The 17,176-nt window shown below is 50.3% G+C and overlaps 1 protein-coding gene across 5 annotated transcripts; it reads left to right on the forward strand.

Annotated features, from left to right (window-relative positions):
• The first annotated feature begins 493 nt into the window (after positions 1 to 493).
• On the forward strand, positions 494 to 17,144 carry LOC118086678 (mitochondrial inner membrane m-AAA protease component AFG3L1). 5 transcript variants are annotated; one of them, XM_035118598.3, is made up of 17 exons: positions 494 to 632; positions 1,668 to 1,737; positions 2,395 to 2,457; positions 3,105 to 3,220; positions 3,367 to 3,516; positions 3,914 to 3,982; positions 4,221 to 4,345; positions 4,442 to 4,712; positions 5,037 to 5,174; positions 6,112 to 6,265; positions 6,951 to 7,058; positions 7,690 to 7,815; positions 8,840 to 8,950; positions 10,603 to 10,718; positions 12,181 to 12,381; positions 13,313 to 13,507; positions 14,209 to 17,144. In XM_035118598.3, the coding sequence occupies exons 1-17, from the start codon at positions 495 to 497 to the stop codon at positions 14,413 to 14,415; spliced, it is 2,358 nt and encodes a 785-aa protein (XP_034974489.2). In that variant the 5' UTR covers position 494; the 3' UTR covers positions 14,416 to 17,144. The 5 variants fall into 5 exon arrangements, with proteins under 5 accessions (XP_034974489.2, XP_088528108.1, XP_088528109.1 ...); XM_088671982.1 differs by having other exon boundaries at positions 2,395 to 2,452; positions 3,103 to 3,220; XM_088671984.1 differs by lacking the exon at positions 494 to 632 and adding an exon at positions 830 to 1,103.
• Positions 17,145 to 17,176: the final 32 nt, after the last annotated feature.

Consider the following 17,176-nt stretch of genomic DNA (forward strand, 5'->3'; position numbering starts at 1 on the left):
TCTGCATAGCTGCAGAGTAAATTTCCCTGAATACTGTACTGAGTAGTCAGAAAGGTTGCCACAACTTCAGATCCTCAGGTATCTGAAGAAGTGTGCATGCACACAAAAGCTCATACCAAGAACAAACTTAGTTGGTCTCTAAGGTGCTACTGGACAATTTTTTTAAAAAAAAATTCTATACAGTATTTCTACTGCGTCAGACCAACACGGCTACCTACCTGAATCCACATCTGCATAAATAGGTTTGGGGTGGGGGGATGTACTCCTCAGCCCAGTAAAATGCCTCAGGTAATTTGCATTTCACGTGTACGCTGGGCTCTGACAAAATTTTATGGGATACGCGGCTAAATTCAATCCCGGAACTACATGTCGCCATATCAGAGTGCTGCAGCCTGTTTTCCTGGTTACACAAGTTGGTTCACATACCTCCTATAGCGAGAAACGAGAACGATAGCGCCTGCGCAGTGCAAGCCCGTAAGATAAACAAAAAGCGCATGCGCTTACGGCGCCTGAGTGATAGGACAATAATGGCTCATCGGCTGGCGGCGGCGGTTTTATCGCCACCTTTGGCCGCATTGTGGCGAGGCCACTGCCACAGCCGCGGACTTGCGAAGTTGGTACCGTTCTGGCAGGTGAGGAAAAGGCGGGTGCTGTTTTGTGTGGTGCACTGTCGTAAATACAACGGCGCCCACCCTATGTTCCCCATAATGGTCTGAGTTAGGAATGGTGGTCGCTGATTATGTCATCGCCGCGCGCCAGCGCTTCCATAACAGGTATAGACCATATTCAGTGGGCGTGGTCAGAACGCGGCTCATGTAACCCGGGCTCTGGATTGGCAGAGAAGGAGAAGCTTGATTTTTATAGTGGCATTAGAGTTGCGGATTGTATAGAGATGTGTGCAAGTGCTTTTTATACAATTCAGTGGGTTACGTTGCAGGGTTGGTGTAAAGCTGCTCAGCGAGTAGGGTTGATTTATGAGCGCACAGGATCCCGATGTTAGCCGTGCGCTTCTCCGTGTGCAATATGCCGATGTTTTAAGTATGGACGACGACACGCCCTTGCTGAGCTCCCCACTGCTCAACAATAGCAGGCCACATAGCATAGTTAGTTCATTCCCCTATCTCTACCTTATCTTGGTACCTTATCTTGGTACCTTCATTCCCCTATCTCTACCTTATCTCTACCTTATCTTGGTATCTGAAGAAGTGTGCATGCACACGAAAGCTCATACCAAAATAAAAACTTAGTTGGTCTTTAAGGTGCTACTGAAGGAATTTTTTTATTCTACCTTATCTGTATTCCTTCTTCAACATGGAAATAATTATCCTTTAATGCCCCTGAACTATGGGGATCATGGCACAAAGCCTTTCCTATAGGACTAGCACAAGCCATTCTCAGCTTCACCTGCACACTGGCAGAGAAGGGCATTAAACTGACCCTCCCATGGGCCGTGATAGGTTCTTTTTCTGGAATAATGGTAGTTTTCAGCTTCTGGTTTTAGAACTCCTGGTGCACAAACGATTCTGCATACGGATACTTGGATACTTGGTTTTGAGGCCTTTCTGGCCACTGTGTTGCATATTTGTACCTTTTATCTTGTTCAAAAGAAAGGGGGAGGGACCCTTGCTGGCCCTCAGGAAACCAATGCCGCCCTTTGCTCTTTTCAGTGGTGTGAGAGAGGCCATCCAGGATGTGGCATGTCCTTCCATCACTGGCTGTGCTCCAAGCCTCCTGAAGGTATGTGACTCTAGCAGAAAAGGGCTGGCACTTCTTGTTTGTGGCTCTGTTGAGAAGAAGAATGTCATGAGATTCCCCCCCCCCCCCCCGCTTAATTGTAGAGCACATTATTTGCATATAGTAGGTCCCAACTTCCATTTCTGGTACATCCCTTTAAAATAATCTCAGGCAGTAAGGCTAGCAAAACCATTTGTTGGTGCCCTTGAAGCCTGTGTTCGATCATGATAGACAGCCTCAGCCAGGGCCGGCTCTAGGTATAGTCCCGGTGGCACGGGGCACCAGGGTGCCGGGCTGGCAGGTGGGGTGCTGCGCGGCAAAGCCGCGCGGAAGCCATGCTGCGCGCTGCGAGGGCGGGGGCGCCGGAGCGATCTCCGCGCCTCAGCGCCAGGGCACCCGACCTGCTCGAGACTGCCCTGGCCTCAGCTGTCATCACTGAAGCTTTCTTCAGGCAGGTTTATAGTTACTGACTTACCAGCCTCCTATCAAGCTTTAAGTGTATTGTGTGGGCATAGAAGGTTGATATTGAGGCACTTCTGGTCACTTCAGTGTTAGGGAAGTAGAACATTGTGGCAGCGGTGGGGACCTTTCGGTGTAGTATAGAGGCTGGAAAGAACAAGACTGAAGCTGTCAACAGTGAGATCTGTTTTTGTCCTGCAGGCTTTGAGAAGAAAGATGAAAAGAGACAGGGTCCAACAGAGGCAGCCCCTGATAATAATAAAGGTAAGCACCTTCTTTTCCATGGCTCAGTGATAGAGCATCTGCTTTTCATGCAGAAAGTCCCAGGTTTGATTCCTGGCATTATTCTCCATGTAGGACGGGAGATGCTCTCTGAAGAAAACCAGAGTGCCGCTGTCTAGTGGTGCAAACAATCCTGAGTGAGATGGATCTTCAGTGATCTGACTCAGTACAAGGCAGCTCCCTTTGTTCCAATCTTCTTCCCCCTCATTTACTTCCCTAAAGTTGTTGAATGCCTCCCATTCCGAAAACTGTTCCATATCTCAACTCTCCCCAACCTGTTCTGCTCCTCTTCTACCGAGAGGGCTTTCTCGGTAGTGGCACCCACCCTGTGGAATGCCCTCCCACCAGAGGTCAAAGAGAACAACAATTACCAGACCTTTAGAAGGCATCTCAAGGCAGCCCTGTTTAGGGAAGCTTTTAATGTTTGATGGATTTCTGTATTTTAATGTTTTGTTGGAAGCCGCCCAGAGTGGCTGGGGGAACCCGGCCAGATGGGCGGGGTATAAATAATATATTATTATTATTATTATTATTATTATTATTATTATTATTATTATTATTCTACAATGCAGCCAGGAGCCTTTTAAAGCCTAATGTATAAGCATTTTTATTTTTTCTCTCCTTCCTAGAGCCTATTGGCTCCAAAAATCCCAGTCTTCCCAAAAATACCCAGGGAAGCAGTGGTGGAGAAGGCAAGAGAGGAAGGAAAGATGAGGATTTGGGGTGGTGGAATCACATGCAGAAGGTATGTGACCATTTTCTCTGTTGCATTTATGTCACTGAAATGTCCTATTAGCCACCTAAAACTGCTGGAATCGGGGATGGCTAAAGCAGAAAAGAAAATGACACGATGATAGCAGCCATATTAATTACCTACCTTTTTGCCCCCAGGGAGAATTCCCTTGGGATAATAAAGACTCCCGGTATCTGATTGTCATGGGAGCTGGCATCCTCACAGGGTTCTTCTACCTCTACTACCGAGATCCAGGCAGAGAAATCAGCTGGAAGCACTTTGTGCATTACTACCTGGCCAAAGGACTGGTGAGGCAATATGTGGCAGGCCATCTTCTTGCTGGGAGAGGAGGGCAGCTCATTTATGTATTCTTCCCTATTCTATTCTACCAGTAAAGTGTAGGCACCTGGAGGAGGCATTAGGAGCAGGACAGTGAATATGGGGTGATTTCTGCCCTTTGCTTGGAGTTCTCTGTGGCCACAACATACCATTCTGTACTCAAGTAAAGCTCAACCCAGAAAGAGTCACTCTTTCTGGTGCTGTCCACACCATAGATTTAAAGCACTCTTATACCACTTTAACAGTCACAGCTTTCCCCCGCCCCCCCAAAATATATGGTGTAGATGTGACCTCTCCTTCCTTCCTTCCTTCCTTCCTTCCTTCCTTCCTTCCTTCCTTCCTTCCTTCCTTCCTTCCTTCCTTAAGGTGGATCGACTGGAAGTGGTGAACAAGCAGTTTGTCCGGGTGTTTCCAATCCCTGGCACCACCTCAGAGGTAAATAATTCCAGGGGACAGAGGGATGAGGTGGAGAAAGACAGGGGATGCCCACAATCACTGCTCCAGTCTGCCACAGTTAAACCTTTGGAAGAAAAGCTGTGTGTGTGTATAAGGCACAGCAGTCTGGTGGCAAGGGAGTTGGGTCCATAGAGGTCCCTTTCACACCTGAAGCAAGAGAAGGCTCTGTGTATGCCAGGGGGTGTGAAAAATCAACACTTGTCCTTGGTTGCCACAGAAGCACATCTGGTTCAATATTGGCAGTGTGGATACCTTTGAACGAAACCTAGAGGCTGCTCAGCTGGAGCTGGGGATCAGTAGCGCCCAACAAGTGTCTGTGGTCTACAGCACCGAGAGTGATGGGTGAGTGACAGGACCCAGATCAGAAGCCGCTGTGCTAAAACTGCCCAGGTGCCACCTGCTGTAGCTCACGGGCCTTCTGACCTTCTCCTCTTTCAGCTCCTTTCTCCTGAGCATGGTGCCTAGCCTTCTGCTGTTGGGCTTCCTGCTGTTCACTCTGAGACGTGGACCAATGGGAAGTGGGCGTGGAGGGCGAGGAGGAGGGATCTTCAGTGTTTCAGAGACGACAGCAAAAGTCCTGAAGGACAACATTGAAGTGCAGTTCAAAGATGTGGCCGGCTGCGAAGAGGCCAAGCTGGAGATCATGGAGTTTGTAAATTTCCTGAAGAATCCAAAGCAGTACCAAGATCTCGGGGCCAAGATTCCAAAGGTGCCCACTTTTGATTTGTAGCCAATTCATCAGGTTACACAGACAAGTCCAAATGGCCAGTGCTTTTGGAGGAGAGGTGAAGACAGCAGTTGGCTGTCCAAGACCACCATAAATGAAGCCCATCAGAATAGCATTAGCTTGGAGGGTTGTAAGTGAATCTTCCTGAAATGAGGGACCTCTGAGCCCCAGCAATGTTGTGCAATTCCAGGCTTTGAGGCGCTGGTGATGTGGGTTGTCTGACCAGTTAAGGGAGGGACTGCTTGTCATTGGGCCGTATTGCTGCCCCACCTTCCCTCGTGTTGGCCAGCCTCTTGTCTCTTGCAGGGAGCGATGCTCACGGGGCCCCCGGGCACAGGCAAAACCCTCTTGGCCAAAGCTACTGCAGGAGAAGCCAACGTCCCTTTCATCAGTGTGAACGGCTCCGAGTTCCTGGAAATGTTTGTCGGAGTTGGGCCTGCAAGGGTGAGATTGGGGAACCTCGCAAAAAGTTCTGCATTGGCAAGCTTCTTAAACATAGAATCATAGAATCATAGACTCATAGAGTTGGAAGAGACCACAAGGGCCATCCAGTCCAACCCCCTGCCGAGCAGGAAACACCATCAAAGCATTCTTGACATATGCCTGTCAAGCCTCTGCTTAAAGACCTCCAAAGAAGGAGAGTCCACCACACTCCTTGGTAGCAAATTCCACTGCCGAACAGCTCTTACTGTCAGGAAGTTCTTCCTAATGTTTAGGTGGAATCTTCTTTCTTGCAGTTTGAATCCATTGCTCCGTGTCCGCTTCTCTGGAGCAGCAGAAAACAACCTTTCTCCCTCCTCTATATGACATCCTTTTATATATTTGAACATGGCTATCATATCACCCCTTAACCTTCTATTCTCCAGGCTAAACATACCCAGTTCCCTAAGCCGTTCCTCATAAGGCATTGTTTTCAGGCCTTTGACCATTTTGGTTGCCCTCCTCTGGACACGTTCCAGCTTGTCAGTATCCTTCTTGAACTGTGGTGCCCAGAACTGAACACAGTACTGCAGGTGAAGTACAGAAAGGATGGTTATCCAAAATCAGGAACTCGCCTTGTAACTATACATTCTGGGAGATAATAGAAGACTTTGGTAGGTGACATGAGCATGCAGGCTTCAGCTTTGCCCATTTGATGCTCCAAACAGATGCTAACAGATGCTTAGGGTTTGGACTGGTGCCTGAGCAGGGGAGTCTCTTGTTTCTTGCACCTGCTTGCATATCTCCCTGATGCTCAGCTGAGTCTGCCCTTTCTCCTAAAGGGGCAGGATTCTCCCACCTTGAGTCCCATCAGCAGCACCCTGCCCCAGCTGCTCACCAAAGCAGACTGCTTTCTTGCCAGTGGGTGTATCAGCTCTGTGGGGAAACATCTTTGTTTCAGGTTCGGGATATGTTTGCCTTGGCACGGAAGAATGCCCCTTGCATCCTCTTCATTGATGAGATTGATGCCGTTGGGAGGAAGCGGGGCCACGGGAACTTCGGGGGCCAGAGCGAGCAAGAGAACACACTCAACCAGCTGCTGGTAGAGATGGATGGTGAGATGGACCAGAGGCATCTTGAGGAGGGAAGGAGCTGGCATGCTCTTGTCTCCCTGGAGGAACAAGCAATCTGAAGTTCTCACCCCTGTTTCTTAGCATTAACAGAGGCTTCTGTGTTAATGTTTCCAGACCTTTAACATGGTCCCTGCCTGGAATAGCTTGGCTTTTCCCAGCTGTGTCCCCTGCTCCTTTTGCCCCATCACCATCTTTAAGATCAAGCGAGAACACCCCTCATAGATAGCCTTCCCCTCAACCTGGTGCCCCAACCAGATGTGGCTGGACTCTGAACACACACCTTCCCCATCCTCTGGTTAGTGGTGATGAAACCACCTAGAGGATACCAGCCCTGGGACAAGGCTGCTTTAACATGTACAATTCTTGCATAGTTGGGGATAAGGGAGAGTGTGTGTTAGCAGAATGGAAGGGGCATTAAATTGGGTTCTAAACTCAATCTTTTTAGTTTACTTTTAAACCATTCTGAAGGTGGGCTTAGCTAGTGACCTAGTTTCATAACTCTACAAAAGGTTACATTCTGAATTTTGTTGCAAAGCACTGTATTTCAATCTGGATACGTTAGCTCACACACACACACTCCTTCCACTAGAAGGCTCGGGAGATGTTTGTGTTCTGTGCACAAAATTGCAAGAGGCACCGGGGAGCTGATCTCTCATTTCCTGTGCAGGGTTCAACAGCAGCACAAACGTTGTCGTGCTTGCAGGCACAAACCGACCCGATGTCTTGGACCCGGCACTGATGAGACCTGGACGCTTTGATCGGCAGATTTATATTGGTAACAGATGCCATGTCTAGTCTTAGTTGTGCTCACCACTTTTGCCTGTCTCCCTGCCCGCCACTGGAAGTTTGCCCCTGGAAGGTTGCTCAGAAGGAAATGTAACCCATGGTTTGAGCCCCAGCTCTTCAATGAAACAACATCCTCCCATTGCTGGGTACCTACTGGGAGGTACCCAGAGTCTTGATGAGCTTCAGAGAGACTTGCCTTGACTTTTCCTGACCTGACCTGACCTGCTTGGAAGAGGCTCCAAGGAGCAGCAGGGAATTTCTTTCTGCCCTTTGCTTTTTTCTCTCTCATTCTGATACTTATGAGATATTTTGGAGTCAGGAGAGGTTTCCTGGGGTATTAAAGCGGCGATCTCTCAAGAAGGGGGAAATGTCAAACAGATTAAAATTATTTGACTTTTAGAAGACATCTGAAGGCACCCCATTCAGGAAAGTTTTTAATGGTTAATGTTTTATTGTGTTTTTAATATTTTGTTGGGAGCTGCCCAGAGTAGCTGGGGCAACCCATTCAGATGTGTGCCATATAAATTTATTATTGAATTATTATTGTGCAGCATGACCAGCTTCTTTTAACTCCTTCTCGTTTCTGAGGACCGCGTCTTTAACACTCTTTCCCCAACCAGGCCCACCGGACATCAAAGGCAGAGCGTCCATCTTCAAAGTCCACCTCCGGCCTCTCAAATTGGATGCAGATATCAGCAGAGATACTCTGGCTCGGAAGATGGCAGCCCGGACCCCAGGATTCACAGGTGAGATGTGGACAGAATGCCAGCATGTGGACAGGGGAGAGAAGGAGCGTTATTGGTCAGAGTGGGCACCTGAACGGGAACCTGTAGGGCAGCCTTCACCAACCTGGCGCCCTCCAGATGCTTTGTACTATAACTCCCATAAGCCCAGCACATGGCAATGGCTGTTGTGGGGCTTGGCATGACTTCCTTGTTTGAGTCATTTGGCTATGTTGTTTCTTTGGAAGCAGAGATTGCAACAGAAAGGCAGGGGCAGGAGCCCTAGTTCTGACACAGTCAGGTGCTATTTGTTACTTTGTGGGCCTCTGTCAGAGGAGCCTTCCTGCCCCACCCTGCTGATTGGCCTAGGGTTTGAGTGGAACTGGGTAGCCTGAGGTGAATGGTCCTTCCCCAAAGGAGAGTCTCTGGCAGCTGTGGAGGAGCACATCTGCTTTGGAAAAGAGCTTGCAGAGTCTGCGGCAACAAGCTTCAGTTAGAAAGAAAAGGGCACAGGGATGTGGACACCCCCCACCCCACCTTGAGTTAAAACAGAAAAGGGCATTGCCCTGCCATGCTGGCTTAGGAATGCCAAGGAAGAAGATGTTCCTTCCACTGCCTTTCATAATTTGTTCTGATGAGAGCCAGTGTGGTATAATTGTTATCAAGTGTCAGACTAGAACCTGGGAGACCAGGGTTCGTATCCCCCACTCAGCCAGGAATCTCACTGGATGACATTGGGCCAGCCACCACCTCACTCCTCACAGGGTTGTTGTGAGAACATAATGGGAAGGGGAAAGCCATACACACCACCTTGAGCTTCTTGGAGGAAAAGATGGTATGTTAATATAGGAAATAGAATAATAAATAAATAAATGTCTTGCCAGCTCCAAAGGTGCTTGAAGGAACTTTCAGGCCGATCTGGACTTCCTTAGAATAAAGACCTCCTTAAAGCTTTGCTAAACAGAAGGTTGCTGAAGATGCCAAGTTCCCTTTTCCTTCAGCTGTTGCACTAACCTCTCTCTCTATCTCTCTCTGTCTCCTATTGCAGGTGCCGATATCTCCAACGTTTGCAATGAGGCTGCCCTCATTGCCGCACGACACGCCAGTCCCACTGTGAATGAGAAGCACTTTGAACAGGCCATTGAGAGAGTCATTGGGGGTGAGGGTCCCTGGCTGCTCCGCCATGCCAGCTCTGAATATCAGTTGCTGGGGAACAGGAGCAGAGCGAAAGCTGTTCCCGTAGACTTCTGCCGCCGTGGGAAGCAGGATGCTGGTTTAGTTGAGCTTGTGGCCTTATAAAGAGATGTCTTGGCAGGCTGTCAGATCCTGAGCATTTATTTCCAAGCAAATCTTGCCAGTTTCAATGGGGCAAGTCAGGGTGCGTTTGCACTGGCAGCTTCCTGTGGATTTACTGGTGGATATGCCACTGAACGTGGCCTCATCTGTTCTTCCCAGGCCTTCCACGCTTTGCTTTTTAGGCTTCCCAGACCTGTCTGGTCACTGTGTGGAATGGGGCGCTGAATTAGATGCCCCTTTGGCCTGACCCAGTTTCCCAGTGACCTATGGCCATCGCTAGACCTCCAAGTACTTGCCTATCCCCCCTCTTGATGTCATCTCAGCTGGCGGCTGTCATCACATCTTGCAGAAGTGAATTCCGAACATCCTTCTTGGGCAGGGGTCGGCAAAAAAAATTAGCCATGGGCCGGTCCACTTTCCCGCAGACCTTGTGGTGGGCCGGAGAAGCAGCACCGGGGCAGGGGGGTTGGAAAAAGAGGTGAGGGGGCAAGTAGTCGTCCTCTCCACGCCCCAGCCCCAGCTGCTGCACTTACCTTCCCAGGGGCTGCTGCTGCCGCCACCACCACCACCGCTGCTGCTGCTTCTCATGGGTAGGCAGAGTGAGCTCGTCCGCTCCGCTCTCTGGCCCACAGGAGCACCAGGGCAGCGGCAGGGGTGGTGGAGGGAAGATGAGCAGTGCAAAAGGGCTGGCTCTGGAGAGGGGCTGTTTAAAATGACGCTCAGCCAGCTCAGCCCAACCCACTTCCTCCTCTAGGCAGGGCGGGGAGAAGCCAGGAAGAGGCACTGCCGCAGTGTGTGTGAGGGGGGTGGGTGGAATGGTGCAGCCCAAATGAACAGAATCCCCACACGGATCCACAGACAGTCCGCAGGCCAAATCCTGAAGGCAATTGGGCCTGATCCGGCCCACGGGCCTTAGTTTGCCGACCCCTGTTCTTGGGTTTGTGTGCCTCTGCAGCGAGAGCCTCAGCTACTGCCTTCTGCTCCTGAGAAGAGCAGAGCTGAGCAGAGCCCTGCTGAGTTTTGTGTGGGTGGAGAAGAAGTATTTGCAGTTCCCCAGTAGTTTTAACAACCCAAAGAGAAGTGGTCCCCAGAGGGACCCGGCCTTGAGCAGTCCTCTGCAGTTGCAGATACTTTGCTGTGAAAACTGTTAGTGAAAGGAAATTGAGAAGCAGGAGAGGGAGAAAGCTTCCCTAAGGGAAGTGGAGGCTTAGTGGCTTCTGTGCTGCAATTGGAGCATTGCTCTGCCTCTTGTGGGTGAACCAGCTGACCATGTTGCCTTACAGCTTCTGGTTGCAGAATGTTTCCTATAGCAGACTTAAAGAAGCGAGTCTTTGATCTTCTCTGTGGAGGCAAGAATTTGGCATTAACAGCTTGCAAGTTTTGTGTGGATTCTCCAGTGGGTTGGTATCTGCTGGGAGTGTGTGTGTGGTGAGTGGAGAGCTTTTTCATTCCTTTTGACAAACACGGCACTTTCCTTCTTCTCTCTCCCCCCCGCCCGCTTCACTCTTTCTCCAGGGCTTGAGAAGAAGACCCAAGTCCTGCAGCCCAATGAGAAGGCCGTCGTGGCTTACCATGAAGCTGGGCACGCTGTGGTGGGCTGGTTCTTAAAGCACGCCGACCCTTTGCTGAAGGTGCGTCTCCCCACAGCCAGCGGAAGCTCTCCTAATATAAACACAAAGCAGGTTGTGGAGCGGGTAAAGCCAGCTGAGCACCAGTTCTTTTCCAGAAGGGCCAGGAAGCTCAGTGAAGGTCCACATTTGGTTCAGAAGACTCAACAGGGTTGTTCTGTCCCAGGTGGTGGTCTCAGACAGATGAGGTTCCAGCCCCAGAATGAGGTTCCAGGCAAGAGTTCAGGTTCCAGCAAGCCAAGCAAATTTAGGTGAAGTCCGCTTTCTGGTTAAGCAAAGCAAGGCAAAGTCCAGCACCTGGAAAGGTAAAGTCCCAAGTAGCACTGGGAGATTCATACAAGCTGGAGATTCATACAAGCTGGAGATTCATACAAGCAAGCTACATTGTTGCTTCAGCAGCAGACCATCCTGGCCAGAGGCCTGAGCAGGGCTTCAGCACAGTCCAGGTGGCTAGCTATGCCTCTGCTGGGAGCAGTTTCTGTTCCTTAAAGGGGCCTTGCCTGTAGGCTCCAATGGAATAGGAGAGACGGGGGCTTCTGGCGGAGGTCCTCTGACCAAGAGAGTGACAGTGTGACTTCCTCAGGTGGTAGTGAGATGGGCTGCTTGGCACAGAGGTGCTTCCAGGAGAGCAGGGTCAGTTGTGGCTGATGTTGAGGTCACTTCTTCATGGCCTCATCCCGCAAACCTGGAGGGTCTGCCATCCCCTTGAGCCTCCCTGGTTCCAGCTCCAGGTGCTAAGTGCCTCCTGGCAGATCTGAATGAGGAAACAGGATCTGGGTGTTCCTCGCAGGATAGCACCCCAGGATGCTCCTGTTAAGCTAGGAGCGATGTAATGCAGGATACGTCCTTGACTTCACTTGCATTGTCGCTGGAGCAGGGGCCAAGTCCAGAGGCAAAGGAAGGAAGGATGGTGTAGAAAAATCCTCCTATATGGCAATGCTGATTCTGAGCAGGATAGCAGCAAGGGAGCATACAGGGAAAGGGCTGCCTGTTAGTGTAGGCAATACTGAGCTAGATGGACCCATGGTCTGACTCGGTATAAAGCAACTTATTACAGCTGGGTTGGACCCAAAACAGAGATCTCCCCCCCCCCAAGTGCCCAACTGAGTCAGACCCTCCCTTTGCCATTCCCAGCAGGGGAGAATTGCTCTCTCCTTCCAGGAATAGTTGTGTGCATAACAGACTGCTGTACTTGCAGATGTTGGCTGATGAGAGCAATTGGCGTTCCTTGTTTTGGAAATCACTGTATGCAATTTAGGTCCCTTCAATAGATTTTTTTCCCCCCTGCATGTAAATCTTTGTCCTTCAAGGGAACTGCAGCAACCTTTGGTAAGTGTCTGACTGACTGCGTGGGTTGTGGGGAGGTGAGTGGGTGTCTTCCACTCCCTGCTGCTCCACTTTCCTGTTGACTCAGAGCTGGACTGGGCTCTGCCTTGCTGACCTTGGCTCTGCATGTTCCTGGCAGGTCTCCATCATCCCCCGGGGCAAGGGCCTGGGCTATGCGCAGTACCTGCCCCAGGAGCAGTTTCTCTACACCCGGGAGCAGCTCTTCGACCGCATGTGCATGATGCTTGGGGGCCGCGTTGCCGAGCAGCTCTTCTTTGGCCGCATCACAACCGGTGCCCAGGATGACCTCCGGAAGGTGACGCAGAGTGCCTATGCCCAGGTAATGCCCCATCAAGACATGCCCTGTGCTGCTGGGTGCCCTAGGTGTGAGGACATAATAAGAGCCCTTTATCTGATGCAGCAGCTGTGTTGGATATGCCCTGTTTAAGAAGCCAAGGATAGTTGATAAGTGGGAAGCTCATTCAAAGTGTTGACTTCTTACTTTAGAAACAGAGGTTTGTTTTTCTTGCAAAGGCACTGGAACTGCTTACCTACTCCCCACCTCAGTCACACAGGTGTGCAAGGAAGACCTCTATGCACATGCACTCGTGTGTGCGCGCACACACAGACACACACACACATCCACATGCAACTTAAAAAGAGTCCTGCTGAAGGAGCCAACAGAGACCCACCTGGTCTAGCATTTTGTTCTCTCAGTGGCCAGCCAGATGCCTCTGTGGACTTTGCAAGGAGGACCTGGGTGCAATAGCACTTCCCTCACCTATGTTTCCTAGCAACTGGTATTCAGAGGAATACTGCCTCCAATAGTCATCTCAAGGGCAGACTTGGACAGGAAGGGATGAGAGGGAAAGAAATGTCAGAGAGTCAGTCTTCTGGGCAGAGCAGAGGGGAGGTTTATCACTTGTTAAATTTGTGCCCTGCCTTTCCCCACCAAATTGTAGGATGCAGCGATAATTGTCTGACTCTGCATTCACAGCTTTGCATGCACCCAGGCTGGTGCCAGCTGCCTTGTCTGTGCTCTGCTTCTCTCTGGACCTTTCTAACGTCTAATTTTGCAGAAAGCAAGTTTCTGTCTTCCAGGACCTGGGGATATGGGTGCAGCGTCCGGTGAAACTCATGGGAAATTGGGGCAGCTCAAGATGGATGCCCTGGGGCAAGAAAAACAACCCTGCACCCCACTCTGTCTGCCACTCCCCGCCCCCGCTGCCCCTGGTCCTGCTGCTGGCTCAGGAGTGTTGCTCTCTTTCCAGGTGGTGCAGTTTGGCATGAGTGACAAGCTGGGTCAAGTCTCCTTTGACCTTCCGCAGCAGGGTGATCTGATGCCCGAGAAGCCTTACAGCGAAGCCACCGCTGAGCTGATTGACGAAGAGGTGCGTGCCTTGATCAACACGGCCTATGAGAAGACCCTGGAGCTGCTGACTCAATGCCGTGGCCACGTGGAGAAGGTACGGAGCCAGGGCAGAAGCTCCCTGCTGACTTGTCCTGCACTTCAGATCGGGTCTGCTTGCAGCACACAACCCACGTGCCACCCCTATTTCAAAGATGCTGAAATGGGACACATTTGCAGGTTAAATGGGGACAGCACAGCAGGGACCATTAGAAGCAATGAAGGACACGGAAACTACTCTTGAGGGGAACAGTTTAATTTTGCTGCAGGAAGGAATGCACAATGGGAGTTGTAGCTTCTCTCCTTAATTTGCATTTTGTTTCTTAATGGGTTTCTATAGTGTTGCTTGCTCTCCATAGCCATATTTTCATTGGGTGATATTCAGCTAAGTTCTACACAGAAGAGACCCATTGGAATTAATGAACATGACTAGGTTAGGGCCATTAGTTTTGGTGGGTCTACTCACCAAACCTAGTTGACTACCACCCATTTTCCTAAGAGAAATAGCAGAAGTTGCTGATCCAGGTCAGGGCTGGCATTAGCACCCAGCCCCCTTGGGCACCTGCAGGGCTCCCAGTGCCCAGCAGGGCTTACCACTCACACGTTGTTCCTCATAAAAGATTCTGCCATGGCACTCCAGGTAGCTGTGCCTTCTTAATTTCTCACAATGCCTACATCAGGGGTGTTGTTGTTAGTCACATGGCTGGTAGCTCCAGAGGAATCCAGTGACCTGTTTACTTTTTATTTGGACCCTTGCAGGTAGGAAAGCGCCTCCTGGAGAAGGAAGTCCTGGAGAAGGCAGACATGGTGGAGCTGTTGGGGCCCAGGCCCTTTGCAGAGAAATCCACCTACGAGGAGTTTGTTGAGGGCACTGGGAGCTTGGAAGAAGACACCTCCCTCCCCGAGGGCTTGAAGAACTGGAATCTTGAGCGGGAGGAGGAGAGAGCCCAGGAGAAGGCCTCTTAGGGGAAGCCTGAAAAGAAACGCATGGCACATTGTCCATTGGTCAAGCACCAAGGCCTGTTTCTTTGGCTGGGGGCAGCATTGCCGAGAGACCAGCTGAGCCTCACTTTGCCATGGAATCATGGAACACTGTCAGGCTCCCCTTCCACCAAAGGACCAGCAACAATGTTCAAGGACCACTGTCTGCAGCAAGCAACCTTCTTCAGTTCTCCCCCTCCAATGAAGGACATGAACTGGGATGGTTGCTTGGGGCAGAGAAAATCAGGTGCCCTCTCCTGAACTGATCACAAACAGCCTCTGTGCCTCCAGTAAACCCACCGACCATCTGATACACACAGACCCAGAGGTCTGGGAAGGTAAGAGCAGGCGAGGAGCATACTTTCCAGGAGACTGCTCTGCTCCAAGGGACCAAGGGCTGCCTTATTATGCTCAGTGCCTTCACTCCAGCTCCCCCCCTGCTTTCCCTTCCCCTCCCTTCCCCTGCCAGCCTGCCTTGCAAATGCAAGAGTGAACAGCAGAAGGCCATGCAGAAGAATTTCTGTGAACCCCATGGACTTCTCTAAGGGTGGAAATGACCCCAGGGAGGCCTCTGCAGGAGAGCGAGGGGTTGAAAACAGGAAGGGTCCCATTGAGCAGGGTCTGAATAGGAACATGGTGCTAGTTTAAATGGTGCTACTTGAATTCTTAGCCTCTAGCTCTGTTGGCATAAGGGCCCCCAGAGGATTCTCCCCAAGCAAATCCAATAGGGCCACTCCAGACCATGGCTGTCCTGTGTGCAACATCAACTGCTTTCCCTTTGCCTGCGGAGCAACCTCTTTCCTTTACACAGTGCCTGTTATTTCTCACCACCAAATGCCTTCCCTGCAGAGGAGGCTTTGTCTTGAGGGCAGCAATGCAGGAACTCCCTCCTGGTTGTTTAGGCAGTTTATACTTCAGTCTCACCCGAGTCCCTGCAAAGGAGCAGCTCAGGGCACCTTTGGGCCATTTACTTCCTGCTGCTTTTGCCTTGGAATTGCCACCTATGGTGGGCAACTGATGGGCTTCCATGCAAGACACCTTAGTGGCTTCAGGGGTCTTATCTCCTAGATCACTGTTGGAGCAGTCAGGGCAGGAGGGTATGCAGCCCAACTCACCCCATCACCACTACCACTTCCAGCACTCCTTTCTTGGCACCAAAAGGCTTAGAATTCCTACCTGTGAGGGTTTTGATGTGGGTGTGTCGTGCAAACTCTCTTGAAGCCGCTGCCTTTGGAACCACTTCATCCAGCCTTCTGCCAAATGCCAAATCAACCTGGCATTTGCCCATGTAATGCCCACTGGGCAGAAGTCATCCTCAACCCCCTGCCCCACGTTGGCAAAGCTTCGCATGTAAAACCTGTGTGTCGGCCTTGTCCTCCCGCCTCCACTGCTAGCTGCTTCTGCTATTTACTCACTTGTATGCTGGCCGTTCCAAAGTGTTTGACTGACCGGCTTCTGAAAAGTGACTCAGCAGAAACAATATTGACTAGCTCAGCAAAACACTGCTGGGTTTACTGAAAGTCATATTTGCTACATTCAAAGACCAAAATAAGTTTGGGCACCACCTTCTTCCAGAAGTCCAGCATAGGAGGCATCTTCTGCATGATGAGTTGCTTTTTTCTTTCCCTGTCCTTGAGAACCTTTGCAGGGAGTCACATTTTCACATGAAAGGTGCCCCACATCTACCATATAGGTATAGGTCAGACTTATGTGTCCTTCTTGCCCAGTAATGCTGCATACTCCAGCCTTCCCCACCAAGGGTCCTCCAGATGTTTCGGAACAGGGGCTGATGGGAGCTGTAGTAATTGTAATGGTTTTGTCTGTTTTTGTAGTCTTTTCTGCTGTTAAAACCTGATTTGGGACCTTAGGGTTAAACAGTGAGCCACAAATCTTATAAATAAAACAGCTCAGAGCATCTGAAGAGGACCAGGTTGGGGAAGGCCGGCCGGCCCTGACTGGTGCAACTCTCCAGGGTCTTGAGCAGAGGTCATATGGATTGTGGGCACATCTGAGACACCTCTTGGCTTGCACTCAGTTCAGAAAGTTTCCCCTTCTCTCCTCTTCAGCTTTTTGCACACATTCCATAAATTTAGCCTTGTATAGAAGGAGAGGCAGTGTGCTGCTAGAGTGTGTGCAAGCGTAACCTAATTTAAAAATGAAACACTCAAGCGCTAAAGCCAGCCCCCAAAAGACAACCAGGTTTCTAAAGAAGAGGAAAACGTGCATCTTTTGTAAGCAAAGGCAGTTGTGCAAGCCTTGATAAGCAGATCTGCAGGGAGGGCAACAAGGAGCAATAGATAAAGTACCAAGAACATTACAGATAGGTGTGGTGTGGTGTGTCAGTGTGGATGCTACTGAATATATATCTCAGGTAAAATGGGAGATATATGGAGGCTGAAGGAGGCCTACAGGATTAGCAGATTGTGACGAAGCCGCTGATGAGGGGAAACAAATCAGGTTGGGCACAAGTCACCCCCACTTGAGCCTCAGTGTTATCAGTAGGGAGCAGGAAAACACATTTTGCAAAAAGCAGATTTTGTGGGCTCTGCAGCTGCTGGCTGGAAACTTACAGCACCCCACCACCACCTCACTTCCATTGTGCTGTGGATTCTGACTTCAGCAGTCTTTCCTTCCATGCAAGGACTAGGGAAGGAATCTATTGGACTTGGGAATGCAAGTGTATTTATATGATAAACAGCCTGTTTTCTTCTGCATGTGGGTTTGTTTGTTTCCTTGCTTCATAAGA

The sequence above is a fragment of the Zootoca vivipara genome, chromosome 6 (assembly GCF_965207765.1).
Source record: "Zootoca vivipara chromosome 6, rZooViv2.hap1.1, whole genome shotgun sequence".
NCBI classification, from domain to species: Eukaryota; Metazoa; Chordata; class Lepidosauria; order Squamata; family Lacertidae; genus Zootoca; species Zootoca vivipara.